Genomic DNA, 19,945 nt, shown 5'->3' on the forward strand with positions numbered 1-19,945 from the left:
AGGCCTTCAGAGCTGTGCACCAGCTCTGCCGGGCAACCTGCCAGGACCCCAGCCCCAAGGTGTGGGGGCATGGCCTCTAGCAAGCCGAGGACATGGGCAGTTTGATTCTCCGTTGAGGGGACACGGACTTGCATTGTCCCCCCAAAGCAGAAGGCTCTAGAGATATCCATAAAAGACTTGGGGTAACAGAGGCTGAAGGTCCTCTCCTGGGTGGACAGTCCCACCAAATGCTCCCTCCTTCTCCATGGGGGAAGACAAGTGGGGACCAGTGGGCTCAGCAAGACTGGGAGACAGCAGGGAGCATTGCCCTCTGCTCCTCTCATCCCCAAAGACCCTACCTCCTGGTCCCCAAGTCCACTCCGGAAGCTGTCTCCCTGTCCCCAACCCTAGGGAGTGACCAGAGGAAGCCAGGCAGGTCCAAAGCCCTGTAGCACCCCAGTATCTTCTCAGGCAGCCCCGCCTCCCAGCAGCCCGGCTGCCTCAGGAGCCCTCTGGGCTACACACCTCATGGAGAGGAGAAACTAGCAAGAGTTGTACGTCATGGCTTCAGCAACAGCGAGGCCTGGGTTAAAACACCATACTGTGCCCCCCACCCCGCCCCCACTGATATCCAGGATCTGGGTCATGTGTACTCTCCACACCTCGGTCCCCAGGCTGAGTGGGGATCACAGACCTACCTTTTAAGGGTTAAATGAGACAATATAGGGAAATCACCTTAGCTGGCCCTGGCCCCTGAGGGAGCAGGGGCGCAGCCATCCAGAACTCTGGTTATTCTCCTACCTGCCATCCAGCCCACCCAGACCCCGTCTCCAGCCGGGAGTGGGAGGTGGGGGACAGGGGCAAAAGAAGGACTCTGTCGGGGTGCTAATCTGCACTGGGCTTTGCCCCTTGGAGGCACCATCTGTCCCCAAGGACCCCAGGCTCCCAATGTCTTTCACGATCGTCCCTGCCTGATGCCCAGTCCCGCACGGGGCATCTTCAGGATGCAGCAGCGGTTGAGCCCCAGGGCTGGGCTTGTTCTTACTTCCCGTCGCCAGCCTGGTCCGCGCTCTTTTGTGCAGGGTCAGGGCCCAGCAGGGCAGCCAGGATGCCGTCGGGTTGAGGGCCTCCCCGCTTCATCTTGAGGTTGGCTCTCAGGGCCGCGTCCTGCCCAGAGCCTCCCTCAGGGGAGGCCAGGGGATCTGGAAGGAGGACAGAAGGGTTTGCTCAAGACAGCCTCAGTGTACCCAATGGCCTCTGCTCCCAGAGCCTGGGCGTGTCCAGTGCGAGGAGGCAAGCAGGCTCCGTCCCGCATTCATTCACGAACACATTCACTCATTTGCTAATGCACTCACTTATTCATTCAGCAGCACACACATTCATTCATCTATTAATTTGCTTACCCATTCACACATACAGTTCCCCATTCAGTTTTCCCTGTTCATTCATCTTTTCCATTCATTCACCCATGGAGTCATGCCACCATTCATTCATTTTTCCATTCATCCATTTTCCCATTCATTTGTTCACCCACTAGTGCATTCTTTCATCTACCTACTCATTCACCTGTTCATTCATCCCCTTCTTCATCCATTCACCTACTTACCCCTCCTCCCATTCATTCTCCCACCAAGTCACCCTCCATTTGTTCGTTCCTCCATTCACTACTTATCTATGCACCTGCCCACTCATTCTTTAACCAATACCAAGAGGCATGAGCTCCAGACTCCGCAGAGGCACCAGCCACCCCCAGCTTATAAAAGGAATCCCCAGTGTCTCAGGAACACAGGGAAAACTCCACGAGGACAAGGACGATAAGGACAAAGAGGAGGGCTCAGGATAGCTTCACCAAGGAGCACATTCTGATGTGGGCAGCAGGTAGAGGGACTGGCCTGAGCAAGGCATAGAGGTGGGAGGCAGCCTGGCTTGTCTGGGTGTGGCTGGTCGTCCCCTGTGAAGCCAGGGAGGGGGGCTTTGACATTGAATGTCCTTGAGCAGATGAGGGACAGATTCAGAGGGGTTTAGCGTGGGCCATCGGACAATACCATGGTGGAGTCCCTGAAGCAGGGGACCACACAGCTTTAGCAGCCCCCACGAGGACAGTAGGTCACGGAAAAGTGGGAGGCCTGGTTGCTACTCACCGTGGACCCCAATCATGTGTTCCAGAATGAGGACCCTCTCTGCCAGGATCTTCAGGGCCTCTCGAAGCTGCTGCACACCCTCACCCTGGTGTGGATGAAAAGCCAAGTTCAGGGTCTCAGTCAGACTGGGGTGAGGACAGGCACAGAGGCTATGCAGACACAGTGGACATCCCTCACAGCCCTGCCTCTTCGGCAATGTCCACATCACTACAGACAGCCATCAGAGCTGACCACTGGCTGTGTACCAGGCTGGTGCTCCCAACAGGACTCACCAACAAGCAGCTCAAAACCCAGTCAACCAGCATCCCCGTAGTTACCCAGCATGGACCGTGCTGACCGGGGCTTCAGCCCGAGACCTGATGGGCTCAAGCCTAAGTTTTTCTCCTGCCGTGGTTTCCTAAGGGCTCCTTCCCAGCATGCCCTATGATGATTTTGTTTGTTTATTTGTCATTTGACGCAAGATAGAGTTATCTGGAAAGAGTAACCTCAATTGAGACAATGCCCCCATCAGATTGGCTTGTAGGCCAGTCCATGGGGCATTTTCTTGATTAATGATTGATATGGAAGGGCAGAGCCCACTGTGGGAGGTGCCATCCCCTAGGCAGGTGGACCTGGATTGTATCAGAAAGCCAGTAAGCAGCATTCCTCCACAGTTTCTGCTTCAGGTTCTGCCTCTAGGTTCCTGCCTTGAGTCTCTGCCTTGAGTTCCCCTGATAATGCACTGTAACCCATAAGCTGAAATAACCCTTTCCTCTCCATGTGGCTTTGGGTCACAGTGTTTATTGCAGTTTGCAAAAGAAAGCAAACTGAGACGAACAGCATGCATTAACCGCTGAGCCATCTCTTCAGCCCTGATTCATCATGTTCCTGAGAGACACAGCTCAAACTCCAACAGACCCCTACTTCCCCACACAAAAGATGATCTCAGAAAGGTTGTGCACTTAAATGTAAGAGCCCAAACCATAAAGCCTTTAGAAGCAAATGTAGGTGACAGTAATTTTGACCATGGATTAGGTGATGGTTTCTTTGATGTAGCACTTGAAATACAAACAATGACTGAGAACAAGGACAAATTGAGTGCCTTAGATGAGATTTTTTTTTCCACAACGAGGGATGCTATTAGAATACAAACTCACTCGTAAAATGGAAGAAAACAGTTGCAAACATTGGACACAGTATTGGGTTGTTTTTAACTTGGAATATACGAAGAGCTCTTACAAGCTTTGGCTTCCCCGATGATGGACTGCACCCTGAAATCCAAATGAACCCCAAGTCGCTTGGGTCACAGTATTTATCACAGCAACAGAACTAACTCTGACTAGGACACCCACCTTCCAGAAAACACCAAGAGGCCAGAGCACTCAACTCAGGGCCTGCAGGTAGAGAAAGCGATCTGTAACTGCCTGGACTGTCCACCTGAGAGCGTTGGCCAAGTCAGCTTTGTGGACTAGGCTGAGCCGAGCCAGAAAAAGGCTCGAGATGGCCAAACCTCCCCAGAGTGCTGGTAGGAGCTAGTGCCAGGCACATTTCCAGAACCTTCATTCCATGCGGCTCCGTGTGAGGAGATACCCTGACCGCACTAAGGTGAGCTGCTGACCTTTGAGAAGATGGACACCAAGGCAAAGGCAAGCCAGGTGGCCAAGGGACAAGGCTGTCACCCCTGAGCTGGAGTCAGGGCGGATGTGTGTCTGCCTGTGGAACATGGCGGATCTGCTATTCCACTCAGAGTCAAGCAGGGTCAAAGAGAGTTTACTAGGTGGTAAGAGTGAAGTCTTCAGTAGGAGAGAGAAGGCAGCTGTGTGCAGGGTCCATGCCTCTGGGGGAAAGGGGAAGGGGAAGGGGCTGTGGGCGGGGAGCAGGGTCTTCAGAGACCTAGACAAGCTCTTCCTCTCTTTCCTCTCTTCTTCTCTCTTCCCCTTTCTTCCCTTCTCTTTTCCTTTCCCTTCCTTTTCTCCCTGTCCTTCCCCTCACCTCTCTCCCTCTCCTATTTTTCTATCTTTTCCTCTCTCATCTGATTTCATTTTTCCTTCCCATCCTTAGGTGCTTTTTGTTCTTGTTTTTTAGACAGGGTCTCATTATGTAGCCCAGGCTAGCCTTGAACCTGTGCTCTTTCTGTCTCAGCATCCTGAGTATCAGGATCGTCTTTTCCTTAAGAACAGCAAGCATTTCCCAAAGCTCCTCCCCCTCTCCCATGCCCTGGCACCACCTCACTCCTGCAGGAGCCCAGGCCTCCTCCACCCTGCTCCCAATCTCCCAGCTCACTCTCCTAGCACACACAGGAAGCCCTCAATGGTCACTTCTGTTGCCAGCCTTGTTTGTTTGTTTGTTTGTTTGTTTGTTGTTGTTGTTAGTTTTTCAAGACAGGGTTTCTCTGTGTAGTCTTGGTGCCTGTCCTGGAACTCACTCTGTAGACCAGGCTGGCCTCAAACCCACAGAGATCCACCTGCCTCTGCCTCCCGAGTGCTGGGATTAAAGGCATGCACCACCACTGCCTGGCCCCAGCCTATTTTTGCTGCCATTTTTTGTTTTTTGATCCCCACCCCACCCCATCTCACCCTACCCTACCCCCACCTCCCAAGATCTCAGGTCCCCCATGCTGGCTGAGGACAACCTTGAACTTCATGCACGCTGGGCAAGTACTCTCCCAATGGAGCCACACTCCCAGCCCTGCTTTTTACAGCCTCCCCTGAGGACCCCAACACCCTGGTTCCTTTTCCTCAACCTCCAGTCTCTTCTTGTTGCCATCCTCCCTCATCAGGATTTGACGTGAAGCCCCTCCCTCTACCTGTTGTGACTCACATCCACCAGCCCACATCCACCTCCTTGGTGTGGTGGCTGCTCTTTGTAACTTGATGCTTGATAAGGGGCAGTGTCTTCTCCGCAGGTTTGTGGTCCCCTACCAGCCACTCCTGAGAATGCTCCTCCCATTCCAGTTCCCAGGGTCAGTGGCTCCAGCTGTGGCAGACTCACAGTTGCAAGAGTATTCACACTGTCACCTCACTGAGCTGAGAACTACCCGAGGACAAAGAGGGACTCTATCCTCAGCAGCCAGTACCCATCTCAGGGCTGGCCTTGGGGTTCCCAGCTTTTACCTCTAGTACATGATGTTGTGGAATAATCCTTTTGTACACTGTGAAGATGTGCTTCTGTCATTGGTTTAATAAAGAGCCAACTGGCCAATAGCTAGGCAGGAAGAGGTTAGGCAGGAGAGAAGACTGAGAGAATGCAGGGATGAAGAAGAGTGGGGTTGTGAGGAGACACGGGGAGAAGAAAGATGAACACATTGTGCTGAAAAAGGTACCACCATGTGGTAGAGCATAGATTAAAAAATATTAGTTAATTTAAGTTGTAAGAGCTAGTTAGTAACAAGCCTAAGCTATTGGCCAAGCATTTATAATTAATAAATCTTTGAGTGGTTATTTGGGAGCTGGCTGGTGAGACACTCTAACAGGCATAGTTACCTCTGCAGTGGTGGCTTTGTCCTCTTCTCCTTCCTTCACACTGGACTCACCCTAGGAAGCAAGTCTCATGGTCAAGATACTGGGTGCAGTGCAAGGGCACCTCACCACCCATAGGGACATGCAGAGACTGAAGACAGATGGTCTGGGGTGAGACAAGGGAGAGAGAGGTATACACCAGGACATCACTTGTGCAGCCCTTTATAGAGAGGTATGTAGGATCACCCTAAGAACTGCTTCTGAAATGGGGTACTCAGGCTTGGAACCTGGGGATCTCATGTGTCAGCTCTTCTGAGTGTTTATTAAATTGCCTTCATCTCTGGGCTCTGTTTCTCTGTCTCTAAAATGGAGGCCAGTAAGGCTAACCACATAGCATAGCATATATATGGCCAATGACTGCTTTGTGACTTCTAGAGGGTTGCTTATCCTCTCTGTGACTCCATCACTCACTTCTAAAAGGTGATTAATAATAATACCTATCTTGTTGCTATTAAGGGGATGGAGTAGATTAATACTGAGCAGGAGCTTAAACTAGCTTGGATTCTAGAAGTGTTGTCAAAGCTGTTGCTGCCATTTTTCACTGGACAGAGGCACAGGAGGAGGCAAGGTTTAGAGGCTGACACTCCTAAGTTCAAAATTCCAGCTCTACTATTATATAGCTGTGTGATTTTGGGGGAAATTATTTAATCTCTCTGAGCCTTAGCTGCCAGTTCCAATTAATCAGTATAATAAAGCATAGTCTGGGTAGGTGATAGCGAGACTTAAATACATGATGAAGGCTACTCCCCCACTGTATCAGCACACAGTAGGTATTCAGCAGAGATCCATCCTCTACCTCCTGATGCTGATATGAGGCTTGAACATGAAGTATCAGCTTCTTTGGTCTTAGAGACTGGAGCTGAAACCTATAAATTCTTGTGTCGGAGAAGAATTATGGAAGCCAGCTGTCTGAGCACCAGATTCTAGGAGGTCCAAAGAACCAAAGATACCTTCCTGGTCATACAAATTAGTAATATTTGTAGCCCTAGGCTTCAAAGTATTAATATAAAATCCTAGACAACTTGGTATATTAACCCAGGTAAGCTGTGACTAGACCTTCCCAGGACAAGCCTCAACTTGAGGCTGTACCTGGTTCCTGCCCTCTAATCCCTCTCCTAGTTGGAATAGACAAGCCTATGTTTGGGGACACTATAGGACTGCACACAGACATGGCTCCCAATTTCCCAGTGCCCAGCCCACTGGGTCAGTTCATACTTACAGATGGCCTTGCCACAACCCTCTCATCCACAAGTCCCTGGAAAAGAAAAAGGCCAGTGGGGCTCTCCTGCCTTTGATGCTTTCTGCCTCTGGCTCCACCTGTGCTGGGTCTCAGCAGAAGAGGAAGCTGGAAGTTTAAACTTGGAACCTGACTGGGTCTGCAACTCCACCCATAGCAGAAGTCTGACACTGAGCCTTGGGTAAGCCTTTGATCTAATCTCTTGTACAGTGAAGCAATTCCACGCATGGGTATCATGCAGAGGGGGAAACAGGCGACTTTGCACTCGGGCAGAAAAACCTACAAGTGACTGAGGCAGGAGGATGGTCTTATATGTGCCAATCCAGAGTTTATATGTGCTGAACCCAGGGCTTACATATGCAGCTGTTTCCAGCTGCTCACAAAGCACTGCTTAACCTTTTACCAAATGGGGACCCTAGCTCCCACCCTCACACAGTGAACCAGAATGACCTTCTAGAAATGCAAACAATAGCATGAGAAATTACTCCCAACTCAATCAGTTCCATCTATATGGCATAAACCTTCACAGAGGTCCACAATAAGACCCAGACACCTCACCTAGTCTCACATCCATTATCCTTTCACTCTCAGCCTTGTCCCTAGATCAGGGCATCAGCACTTGCACTCCCTCTCTCTAAACTGATGGACCACATGGCTGGAGAGGCAGAACAATCCTAGAGTTTGGGACTGCCCAGTCAGGCTTAGGACCTTACTTCCTCTCCAATAGGTGATCCCCAGGGAAGAAACAAGGGTTCAGGAATTGCTGGGTGACCTGATGAGAATGTCTATGTGGTTTCCACCAACATCTAAGCTCTCTGGGACTCAGCTCATCAAAAAGATGGGAGTGGTACCACACTGGGACATTGACACCCCAGACTATTCCTATACTACCCTAGAAATGGCCGAGTCCTTACCTGGGATCCAGGTGCTCCTGGAGGCCCTGGGGGACCATGTGGTCCTGGGGGACCTGTGGGTAGAGTCATTGATGAACACCCAAGGCCAGAAAAAGCTCACTGCTCCCCATCAGATCTGAACAGAGACATTCCCAGCATCCTGACCTTGCCCTGGGCCTTCCTCCACTGGTAGCAAATGAAAGTTTGATGAATGAATATCAGAGAAGACCCAGATTCTCAAGACTCCCCCACCCTTCAGATCTCAGAGGCCCACCTTCATCTACCCATCTCCTTCCCATTCCTAATCTACATGGTCACCCCAATCCTGAGACTTGAAGACTGAGCAGGGAGCTAATGCACAATGTCCTAGCCCAGCCTGTCAGTCTCCTGCCAATTTGGAAACCTAAAACCAGCCCCTCTGACATCCCCCATCCATTTTGCCTTGGGTTACCATGAGCACCCACCATGCCCATCCAAACCACACATTTAGAAGCACTCTGTTGGGGTCTCTGATGGCCCCCACCCTGGATAGACTTAATTGTTAACTTGACAGTCTAGCGTCATCTGAGAGGAGACGCCCCGATTGAAGGATTGCCCAAATTAGAATAGTGTGTGGGCATGTCTAGGAGACTGTCTTGATCGTAGTTAACACAGGAGAGCCAGGCCCACTGTGGGCACCCCCCCCCCAGGCAGGTGGCCCTGGCTGGACAAGCTTGAGTCTGTGAGTGAACCAACCAGCAGCAATCTCCCACGGTCGCAGCTTCAGGTCCCCGCCCTGACTTCCCTCAATGGCAGACTGTGACCCGTAAGCTGAAACAGACCTTGTCCTCTCCTAAGCTGCTTTTGGCCATGGTGTTGGTCACAGCAACTGGATAGAAACGGCAACACCCCCAAGCCTCCAGTCAGGCCCTCTTCACCCTCACCCCACGGATACCCTTCTGGAAAGTCCCACTGTTGCTGTTTCTTCCCGTCAACTGAGCAGACTCCCCATTATTCTTTCCTGGTTCTCTAAGGCAGCACTGGATAAGAAGAACCCATAGGATCTTCTCCCCTTCGTTATCCTCATATCTCTTTGGTGCGGGCCAGTCCCTGCTCATGGCCATCATGGGTTCCATGCCTGTTTTCCCCCAACAGCCCAGGGAATGTCCAGAGGACCAGACTTTCAATCCCTGTCCCTGCACAGACTTACACAACTCTCATCAGAGTGTGCCAATGTGGCCACTCTTAGGAGTAGTCATCCCAGGCTGCAGTCCAGTTATAAAACAAACACCACCCCTGCATCCCAAGCATGCCAGAGGTGTGGTACCTGAAGTCCTCAGTACCCCACGAATCTGCTGCCTCACCTCTCAAACACAACCTTCTGTATGAACCCCATTCATCTCCTTTCCAAATCTGTCTCTCACCACTGATTTCTTCCAGAAGCATGGGGAGGGAACTCAGATCCTTGTGCACTCAGCCCCTGTCCCCGGAACAGAGGTAAGCAGCGAGGCAGCAGCCACCTGCATTGTGACAGCTCGCTTATGGAATCCTTGGGGCATGACCTGTGAGCCTCTGTGTACACAGAGGGCCTAGGAGGGATGGGAAATCCCCAGTCTCTCTCCTCCCATAGGGATCTTGTTTTCGCTGCTCACTGCACATCTGTGCCACACCCCACGCCAAGGTCCTCAGCTCCCTCTGCTGCCCTAGTCTGCCCCTGGTCTGAGCTTGCACGGACCCTGGTGCACCTCACATTGTGGTTCACACAAAGACAGCCGGGGACCACTTCATTCGGACAGATATTCAGACATCTGTCCTAGTAGACTCGTTCAGGGCAGATGTGTCCAGTTGTCTCGGGGGGCGGGGGGGCTCAGGTCCAACTGGAAACCATAGACTGCCCAACAGGCCTTCAGTCCCCCCAAGACTCCTGGGCTCAGGACTAAGGGTGAAGCTAGGCTGAGCGCTTGACTGGGTTGGTTCCTAGCACTGCATAAACCAGAGGTACTGGGGGGCACTTCTGCAACCCCAGAACTGGGAGCTGGAGGCAGGAGGACCAGAAGTCGAAGGGTTATCCTTGGCTATATGAGTAAATGGGAGGCCGGCCTGGGCTACATGTTACTCTGTGTCAATAAATGAATGAATGAATGAATGAATGAATGAATAAGTAAGTAAATGAATACATGAATAAATAAAGTAGGAAAAAAGACCTTTGTGCTCCAGATAAGCCCAAGAAGGAATCTACTCACCAGGGGGACCAGGAGGACCCCGGGGACCCGGGATCCCAGTCAGCACCGTGTCAACAACAGCAGGGTTCAGCTGGGTGTCTCCATCTGCAGAGACAGTCACGTGATCAGTAACCAGTTGGGGTGGAGGTGGCCCATCTGGAGGCCGAGTCTGAGGGACCAGTGGGCTCCCCAGAGCCGAGTCCTGGCCCCTCACCCTGTGTGCAAATGGACACTCTGCACTTCCTGCTCAGAAGTAGTGAGGGTAAGGGGTGGGGAGGTGGATCAGTGGTTAGAGTACTTGTTACACAAGCTTGAGGATCTGAGTTTGAATCCCCAGCACCCACATACTGCAGCTGAGAGTGGGAGCACCTCCCTGTAATCCCTACACTGGGGCCTGGAAGCACCAGGGTTGCTGGTCACCAGTGGGCACACCCCAGGTTAGTAGGAGACCCTGTCTCAAATAATGAAAAGCAACAGTGGAAGACACTCGATGTCAGCCTTTGGCCTTTACACACACAGGCACACACCTGCACAAACACATACATAACACATACACACACATGCACACACTCGCATGTGCGCACGCATCAGGATGGATCCTCTGCTGGACTCCTCATGGCTTAGGGGCACACTTTAGTGGCCATTAAGATCACTGCCCACTCCTCAGTACCATCTGCCTTTACCCTAACTAAGGGCATTTCTTCAAGAAAGCCCAGGCTACAGACGAAGTCAGAACCGGCCCCTGTCCCACCTGGCACCCTCTGAATGCACCTAGACTCCCATCCTGCCTTGGGGACAAACCCACGTCTCACTGCAAGCACTCAGGGACTGTGTCCTTCAGTATCCAGAGTGGATGCCTTAGCTTGGCCACCTGGCTGGAAACTGTGGAAACCGAGGCCTGGGTTCAGGAACAGTTATCAGTGCTCAGGTTTGTGTTATGTGTGGGGGCTGAACAGGGGTCTCCCCTACGCCATTCCTATAACTGCTAACAAGAACTCCATACCCACGCTGTCAATCAGATCACCTCCCATCCACTTCTTCAACATTTTATTTTGAGGGCTGGCAAGATGGCTCAGAGGGTAAAGGCACTTGCCACCAAGCCTGATGACCAGAGTTTGATCCTCAGGACCCAATGGTAGAGATAACCGACTTCCACAAGTTGTCTTCTGACCTCTACATGTGAACTATGGCATGACCCTCCCGATAGATAAATAAGTATAAAACATTTACTTTAGTTTACTCTTCTTTTGATGCAATTGTTTATTTATTTATGAGGTACTGGAGATTGAACCCCAAGCCTCATGCATACTACGTAGGTGCTCTACCACTGAGCCACACCCCAGCCCCTCACTGGGGGATTCTAGGCAGGGGCTCTACCACTCAGCCACACCCCAGCCCCTCACTGGGGGATTCTAGGCAGGTGCTCTACCACTCAGCCACACCCCAGCCCCTCACTGGGGGATTCTAGGCAGGTGCTCTACCACTCAGCCACACCCCAGCCCCTCACTGGGGGATTCTAGGCAGGGGCTCTACCACTGAGCCACACCCCAGCCCCTCACTGGGGGATTCTAGGCAGGTGCTCTACCACTGAGCCACACCCCAGGCCCTCACTGGGGGATTCTAGGCAGGGGCTCTACCACTCAGCCACACCCCAATCCCTCACTGGGTGATTCTAGGCAGGGGATCTACCACTGAGCTATGTGCCCCAGTCCTAATTTTATTTTTAAATACACTGATTTTTTTTTTCCAGACAGGGTTTCCCTGTGTAGCTCAGACAAGCCTTGAGTTTGCTACATATTCCTGACTGGCTAAAAGGTAGCATTGATTCTCCTGCCTCAGCTTCCTCGGAGCTGGGGTTTAGGCTTGTGGTACCATGTACAGCTCCTCCAAGTTTTTTAAAATAACCCTGGGGTTAGGGTTAGGGTTAGGGGTTAGGGTCAGGGTACTTAACCAAAATTGCTCCTCCTTTCTGAGTGACAGGCTCCCTCCCTCACATCGTCCCTTAGACCCAGAATCCTTGACCCTCATGCTCTGTATCCTCACAAAGCAGGTTGTGTGTGTGTGTGTGTGTGTGTGTGTGTGTGTGTGTGTGTGTGTGTGTGTGTGTGTTCTATGGCTCACAGCCACACTGCGGTCCCTGAGAGACCAAGTAGGTCTAACTTGTCACTTTTTGCTCAGTAAACACCTGTTAGTGTCTTACAGTGAGGAGACATCTGTAGGGAGATGTGACAGGGTGGCTTTGGCAGGGTGTCCTTGCCAGCTAATAGAGTTGATTGCAGGTGGAGGTGGCAGGTGGCAGACCTGGTGAGCCGAGCCTTGAGGCCAGGAGCAGGGTTGGAGACCCTCACCATTTTCTCAGGGGACCCTCCTTCTCAGGACTACGCCTCATTTCCTGGCCGATCCCTACCTCTGGTGGACTCCCAGCTCTCCTGGTGTCCCTAGGGGAAAGCTAGTTTTCCTCAACAGACAGCTTGGCTCACCCGGCCCTCCCACCCCGGGGCCCAGCACTCACTCTCCTTGTCTGTGGGTGGCTGCAGGGAGTAGAGGACGCCTTGGGGACTGTTTGGCAAGAGGCTGGGACTGCCTGCTGGGCCAGGAGGGCCTGGTGGACCAGGGCGCCCCATCTCTCCAGGAAGCCCGCGTGGGCCCGGCGGCCCCAAGAGACCTACAATGAGAGGAAAGGATTTCAGTGAGACTGACGGTGGTGATGTTACAGACAGGGGAGAGGACTGGCCAGGGTCATTGGGCACTCAGTGGACACACACAGGGTTTAATTAAACCTGACAGGTTTAACGAGAAGGCTTCCCCTTCCTGGTCCCCTGCAGAGAGGACACAGGTCAGCGGAGGATGGACCTGATGACGTTAGTGGAATCAACAGTCTCCAGCCGATGTCGTGGGACTCAGGAGGAGTTTAGCTCTGGAGTAAGGACCGAGGGTGGAACAGTCCTGAGCAGAGGTTGGTGCTCTGCAGCACGCAAGGAATCATGGGATCACGGGATTCCTGAATGGCGTTCCCGGTGCTTGGAATAAACCCCTGGGCCTTAGCAGCCCTACCCTACCCCCAAAAGGTCCCTGTAGACTCTTGTCCTGAGGCACCCCTGAGATTGGTCAGGGGAGGAGGGTGAGAAGAGAGGGAATGAATTTGGGGCTAACAAGCAAGATTGGGGTACACGGAATGCCACCCATGCTCAGGTACAAAGCAAAGCACAGTCTCTTTAGTTCAGGGGACAAGGGTTCCTTACCTGGAGGTCCCACTGGGCCCTTCTCTCCTGTCTGGCCCCGGTCACCTTTGGAACCCGGGGGCCCGGCAGGCCCTGGTGGTCCCATCTGTCCTGGAGGTCCTGGGGGAGGGAATAATGGGAGAACACTGGATTGATGCCAAGGAGGCTCCAATTCTGGTCACATTGACTGTGTTAGCAGGGGCTCCACCACTGAGCCACACTACCCCAACCCCTCACTGGGGGATTCTAGGCAGGTGCTCTACCACTGAGCCACACCCCAGCCCCTCACTGGGGGATTCTAGGCAGGTGCTCTACCACTGAGCCATACCCCAGCCCCTCACTGGGGGAGTCTAGGCAGGTGCTCTACCACTGAGCCACACCCCAGCCCCTCACTGGGGGATTCTAGGCAGGGGCTCTACCACTGAGCCACACCCCAGCCCCTCACTGGGGGATTCTAGGCAGGTGCTCTACCACTGAGCCACACCCCAGCCCCTCACTGGGGGATTCTAGGCAGGGGCTCTACCTCTGAGCCACACCCCAGCCCCTCACTGGGGGATTCTAGGCAGGGGCTCTACCACTGAGCCACACCCCAGTCCCTCACTGGGGGATTCTAGGCAGGTGCTCTATCACTGAGCCACACCCCAGCCACCTGGGTGTACTGGTTATTAGAGTTGACAAGCTGCCTTTCCCTGTCTGTGATTCCTATAACTGTGTTTTCCTCCCCTTTACACACAGGTAAACTGAGCAGCAGAGAGGCATAGGCTCCTGCTCCCGGCCACAGAGTCAGGCTGCAGGTTATTTTCTCACTTCAGATCCCTCCTTCCTGCTCTCTTCTCGCTTAAGATCCAGCACGTGTGGCAACTGAGCCCAAGTTGCTCTGAAGGGTCTGCAAGGTCGGGCCTCCCCCTTGACCACTCCCCTCTTGAAAGGTTCTAGAGAGGAACCTGAGAGGAACGTGGCACAGGTCCAGTTATCCCAGCGCATAAGAAGCTGAGGCAGGAGGATCAAAATTTCAAGGGTAGTCTGGCGACTGTAGAACTTCGTCTCACAGTTAAGTCGACTGAGGGCCGTGCATGTAGCTCAGCATTTAAATTGCATTTGACTCTGGTCTGTGAGGAAGAGTTGGGCTTAGCGGGTGGGGCGGGGGTGTGTTCTGAATAAGTGCGTGTTGCTGCCGAGTTCCCCAGGTCAGGGAGGCGGGAAACCCAGGAGTCACCATTAGTGGGGCGTGTCTGCCACCTGCTGGCCGTGGCTGGAACTTCACTTTCTCTGATAAAGTTCCAGCCAAGCCCGTCACGCGTTTGGAGACAGCCAAGGAAGTAGACTTGGGGCCTGTGTCCTTGGGGGACGTGGGATAAGGGGCAGGTGTGTGACCCCAGAGATGAATCCTGGGGTTCGCTGGGAGAGGAGAAAGAGGGGAGCAAATCATGTGCCCAGGGCTCTTGTGGGGCTATGGATCACCAGCAAACTGGTGACCTTGGGGCAGTTACCTAACTTGTCTGAGCTTGGGTCGATCGATACCTCTGTGACCCTGCTGTTCGCACGCTTTGATAGAAGGTTGGAAACGACACCTAACAGCCAGGTCTGGCTGCCTGCTGCTGCAACCCCGGCACTATTGGAGTGGGGTGTCAGAGTCAAGAGGATCGTGGGGGATTGCGGGCACCCAGCCTAGATCCAGGTTCAGTGAGAGACCCTGTCTCAAGGGAATAAGGTGGGAGAATGAGAGAGGAGGACACCTGATGTCCTTCTGTGGACCTTGTGTGGGGACAGGGGCACAAACACACACACACACACACACACACGCACGCACGCACGCACGCACGCACGCACACGCACGTGAACTAGTGACTAACACTAGTGACTAGACAGTGACCTGTCAGCCGTCTAATTAATCCCCTCCCCCAACACACACACAATACACCACGACCACAGTAAACAGCCTGAAGCCAGCATGAGCCTGGTGTCCTCATTAGCTTTAATTGTCAACTTAACACAACCTTGAGTCACCTGACAAGCCAGTCTCAGCTGAGAAACTGCCTAGATCCGATTGGCCTGGGGGCATGTCTGTGGGGGGGTGGGGGTTGTCTTCATGGTTAATGGATGTAGGAGGCTCCAGCCCACGGCAGGTGGTCCTGGTCTGTGTGTGAGAACCAGGTAACCATGAGCCCGGAGTGAGCTGGCAAGCAACCGTTTCTTCAACGAGGACAAGCAGGCATTGATAAGAGCAACTGTGTTGGCTACAAATGACAGCACCCTTCGGCCACCCGGCAGCAAAGCCTAGACCTCCAGGGACAGTCTATATAGAAAGGACACCAGGGATGGCGGCCCAGGTCTACGATTCCAGCACACAGAAGGCTGACGCAGGAGGATTAGGAGTTGGACGACAGAGCTTAGAATGGATCTACAGGGCTCTGCGTGTCTTAGGAGCAGCAGAATACTTCCAGATCTTTCTTTTTTCTTTTTATTTATTGCCATCCTGGGGGGATGAACCCAGGGCCTCACACATACTAGGCAGGTGCTCTACCACTGAGCCACACCCCAGCCCCTCACTGGGGGATTCTAGGCAGGTGCTCTACCACTGAGTCACACCCCAGCCCCTCACTGGGGGATTCTAGGCAGGCGCTCTACCACTGAACCACACCCCAGCCCCTCACTGGGGGATTCTAGGCAGGTGCTCTACCACTGAGCTACACCCCAGCCCCTCACTGGGGGATTCTAAGCAGGTGCTCTACCACTGAGCCACACCCCAGCCCCTCACTGGGGGATTCTAGGCAGGGGCTCTACCACTGGAACATGCTCCCAGCCCTTTTTATACTTTCAGACAGGGCAGGGTTTTGCTAAGTTTTCTGTGCTGGTCTTAAATTCACTCCATGGCTCATGCAGACCTTAAACGTATCATCCTCCTGCTTCAGCCTCCCAGGTAGCTGGGACCACAGACCTATGCCACCAGTCCTGGCCAGATCTTCACCATTCTAAAGAAGAGTGTGAAACACTGGTGTGATGTTTAATTCACCGTATTTTAGTAATGAGTTCGAGTTTCCACACACCACATGAGCAAATCCGACCCAGGAGGCCAGGGTGTGGCCTGTGTGTGGAGGCCCTGGGCGCCCGCTCTGACCTCATTCCCTGGCCCGATTCCTCCCCTGTGGGCCCTGCTCACCAGCTGGACCTGTGGGTCTTCTCCTTCGGGGCCCTGGGTGGGCAATGGGAATGGCGTCTGGCAGGAAGTCCTCATTCCAGGTTGACGGGGTGCTCTGTGGGGGTGGCAGGTCATTGTCTGGGCCTGAAGGCTGCTCAGCTGCCTCCAGCAAGAGGACCTGGCCAGAGAAGGGAGGAAGGTCAGGCCCCGGCCAGCAAGGACAGGGATAGAGAACAGGGAGAAAATGGGGTCTAGATACACAGTGGAGTATTATTCAATCATCAGGAAGAGTGCCATTTGCAGAGAGATCATTAGGTTATCCAAAATAAAACAGACTCAGAAAGATAAATTCTGTATATTTTCTCTCATACTCAGGCTCTCTCTCTCTCTCTCTCTCTCTCTCTCTCTCTCTCTCTCTCTCTCTCTCTCTCTCTGTATGTGTGTGCATGTGTCTCTGTCTCTGTCTCTCTCCGAGCCGAATACAATTAAAAATACATGAAAATATAGCACACACTTTTAGACAACTTGGTGTAAAGCATGGGCTGGCAAGATAGCTGAGCAAGTAACCGCGCTTGCCAAAACCCTGATGACCTGAGCTCAGTCCCTGAGACCCACCTGGTCCTGCTTGTCCTCTGACCTCCAAATGTGCACTGTGGCATGTGCATGCCCCTGATCCCATAGCCACAAAGAATATTTTTTTAAAAAAGTTAACAAAAATGAAAAGAAAACTGGGCATGATGGGCACACCCAGGTCCCCAGTATTTGGGAGATGGTGACAGGAAGATCAGGCATTTAAGAATTCAAGGCCAGCCTGGGCTACACGAGACATTTTGTGTGTGTGTGTGTGTGTGTGTGTGTGGTGTTGTTGTTGTTGAAACGGGACAGGAACATGGGTATGCAGGGACACATGACCCTGATGGTCCCTGAGACCCAGCTGCTCACGGCGGGTTCTGCCTCTCAGCATCCTTTGGTAGGTGCATCCCCGTCCGTCCTCTCTCCTTCCACATCACAATCTTTATGACTCTCAGGCGGCACTCTCTGGACCCTCCAGTTCATTCCATAGCCACTCATCACTGAGACTGAGCGACAACCAAGCTCCCCTTCCCTGACACAGAGGGACCGGGAGGCGAGTGCTCTGCTCCCTCTCTGTGGTGCTCAGATTCCTTTACTGGGGAATAATTATGGATGAATGACGGACAGAGGGATAGGTGGTTATACGGAAGGGTGGGTGGATGGGGTGGATGAGTGGACACACGGGTGAGCGGGTGAATGGGGATATGGGTGAGTGAATGGAAAGGCAGGTGAGTAGATGGGAAGGTAGGTGGATGTGAGGAGTGGGTGGGTGGGTGGGTGGATGTGAAAGAAGTAAGATACACGTGGCCCGTCTTGGTCAGTGGCCGTTGGTACCCACCTAGCGAAACTAAAGAGAGAGCGACTCCTCAGTACTCTCTGCCTTTCCCTCTCCCCTCAAAGAAGGCAGGGGTCGGAGATGGCAAAGATTGGGAGCCTAACGTCTGGAACTATTTCCCTTAATTCATGTTTTCAAGTAACGTGTGAAAACACCATAATAAAACCCGTAACGTTATGTGCTGACTTTTAAAGGGTTATTTTTATTTTATGTATGTGAGTATTTTTCTTGCATGTATGTCTGTGCGCCATGTGTTTGCCTGGTGCCCACAGAGGCACCCGTTACTGGAGTTATGGAAGGCTGTGAGCCGTCATGTGGGTGCTGGGGTCCAAACCTGGGTCCTCAGAAAGAACACCAAGTGCTCTTAACTTCTGAGCTATTTCTTCAGCCCTTTTGTGTGCTGATTAAAATAATATTAATAAAAATTAAAATTAAAGTGTCCCCAAACCTAGTGACTCCTAGCTGTTCCTGAAATTTCCAGCAGAGGGCGCTGTGTGCCTGAGCTGGACACAGGGCAACCACGGCTCGGGTGGTCTAGTCTGGAGTCTGGTGGGCCCTACCTAGGGCAGAGGGGTACACCTGGGAACCCTGTTACTCCCACTGATGCTGTCAATCAAAGGGACGAACACCTCACTCGGGCCTCGGCTAGCCTGAGGTTTCACGGGAGCTGTGCCTTTCCAGGTCGGCCACCTGGGAGCCCTCTCCACCCGGTTCATTCCTCTGCGCCACTCTCTTTGATCCCTGAGCCAGGAAAAGCCCGTGCATCCTCCTCCTCCTCCTCCTCCTCCTCCTCCTCCTCCCTCCTCCTCCTCCTCCTCCTCCTCCTCCTCCCACATGAACTGGAAACAGAGGCCCAGAGACTGCGCTTAACTCCTTTGAGGTCACCCAACAAGCAAGTGGAGGGACCAAGGGCTCGGATCTCCTGATCTCAACCCCCCACCCCTACTCCCACCCTCCATCCCCCCACCCCCCGCCACCCCATAATCCTCAAAGGGGAAGTTCTGACTGCTGCTTGAGCCTGGGGGCATCCCAGAACTCTGTGCTGCAGAGGTGAGGGCGGAGTAATGGAAGGAATGTGTGTGGGGGTGACATGAGACAGGTGACTTGGAGCAGTGGACACGAATACGGTGTGACAGGGACCTCATAGCCTGAAGCCCCAAGGGGGATGGGAGAAGAGGGCTATTCCCCATTTTGCCTGGCTTCTGAGAACACAAAGTTGTCCATTAAACAAGGGCAGGCCCGGGGTGCCGTTGACAAGTAATTGGGGTGCACTACATCCCAGCATCCCCCAGGGCCCTAGAGATGAGCAAGGGGACAGTCCCAGGTACGTGAAACTGAAGCAGGGTCATGGAGAGGATGAGAACGTATTGGGGGGGGGGGGGACGGAGAGACTTGGCCTGGTGGGGACCAGGACAAACAGCAAGTCAGAGAGGCCCAGGAAGACGTGTCCACCATATGTGGAGGAGGACAGACCCTGATGCTCTTTCCTGCTAAATTCCAGGCGTCTCCAAAGGGAACTGCCACCAGCTCTTTACTTGGGCACAAAATGCTTGGCTGACTCTGGATACGTTCACACGGCCACCATGGCCCACAGAGCCCAGGAACCCAGGCAGAGTTGTCCCAGCCTCAGCCTGCGCCCCCGCACTCCTGGCTTGGCACGGCTGACCTCCGGGGGGGGGGGGGAGAAATTCCATCTGCGCCCCGACTGGGCTTAACAGGTCTGACACGGAACACAGTCCAAGAAAGCCAGACTATGGGCTGGTGGGAGGGCTCCGGGGGTAAAGGCGCTTGCAGCAAAGTCCGCCGACCTGAATTCGATCCCAGTTGATTTCCACCAAGACCCACATGGTGGAAAGAGAGAAGCGACTTCTGCAAGTTGTCCTCTGCTTGCACACACACACACACACACACACACACACACACACACACACACACACACACACAGTGGCACGCATACCTGCATTCAGGAGCATGCGCATGCACACACCAAGTCCATCAAGAAAAAGTAAAGACAGAAGGGAGGGAGGGAGAGAGGGAGAGAGAGACAGAGAGACAGAAGGAAAGACAGACAGACAGACAGAAAGAAAGAAAGAAAGAAAGAAGGAAGGAAGGAAGGAAGGAAGGAAGGAAGGAGAGAGAGGGAGAGAGAGAGACAGAGAGACAGAAGGAAAGAAAGAAAGAAAGAAAGAAAGAAAGAAAGAAAGAAAGAAAGAAAGAAAGAAAGAAAGA

General features: G+C 53.0%; 1 protein-coding gene across 1 annotated transcript in view; it reads right to left on the reverse strand.

The window, feature by feature from the left end:
- Positions 1 to 706: 706 nt before the first annotated feature.
- The window catches only part of Col26a1 (collagen type XXVI alpha 1 chain), a 152,223-nt gene continuing 132,984 nt past the window's right edge, over positions 707 to 19,945 (reverse strand). Inside the window, exons 7-15 of the mRNA XM_006971260.4 lie at positions 16,330 to 16,486; positions 13,191 to 13,289; positions 12,461 to 12,613; positions 9,970 to 10,053; positions 7,769 to 7,821; positions 6,837 to 6,872; positions 5,582 to 5,632; positions 2,121 to 2,205; positions 707 to 1,181 (exon numbers count right to left, since the gene is read on the reverse strand). Coding sequence (XP_006971322.1) covers positions 1,021 to 1,181; positions 2,121 to 2,205; positions 5,582 to 5,632; positions 6,837 to 6,872; positions 7,769 to 7,821; positions 9,970 to 10,053; positions 12,461 to 12,613; positions 13,191 to 13,289; positions 16,330 to 16,486 — 879 coding nt within the window. The 3' untranslated portion in view covers positions 707 to 1,020. The remainder of the gene's footprint in view (positions 1,182 to 2,120; positions 2,206 to 5,581; positions 5,633 to 6,836; positions 6,873 to 7,768; positions 7,822 to 9,969; positions 10,054 to 12,460; positions 12,614 to 13,190; positions 13,290 to 16,329; positions 16,487 to 19,945) is intronic.

This window comes from Peromyscus maniculatus, chromosome 23 (genome assembly GCF_049852395.1).
Source record: "Peromyscus maniculatus bairdii isolate BWxNUB_F1_BW_parent chromosome 23, HU_Pman_BW_mat_3.1, whole genome shotgun sequence".
NCBI lineage: Eukaryota > Metazoa > Chordata > Mammalia > Rodentia > Cricetidae > Peromyscus > Peromyscus maniculatus.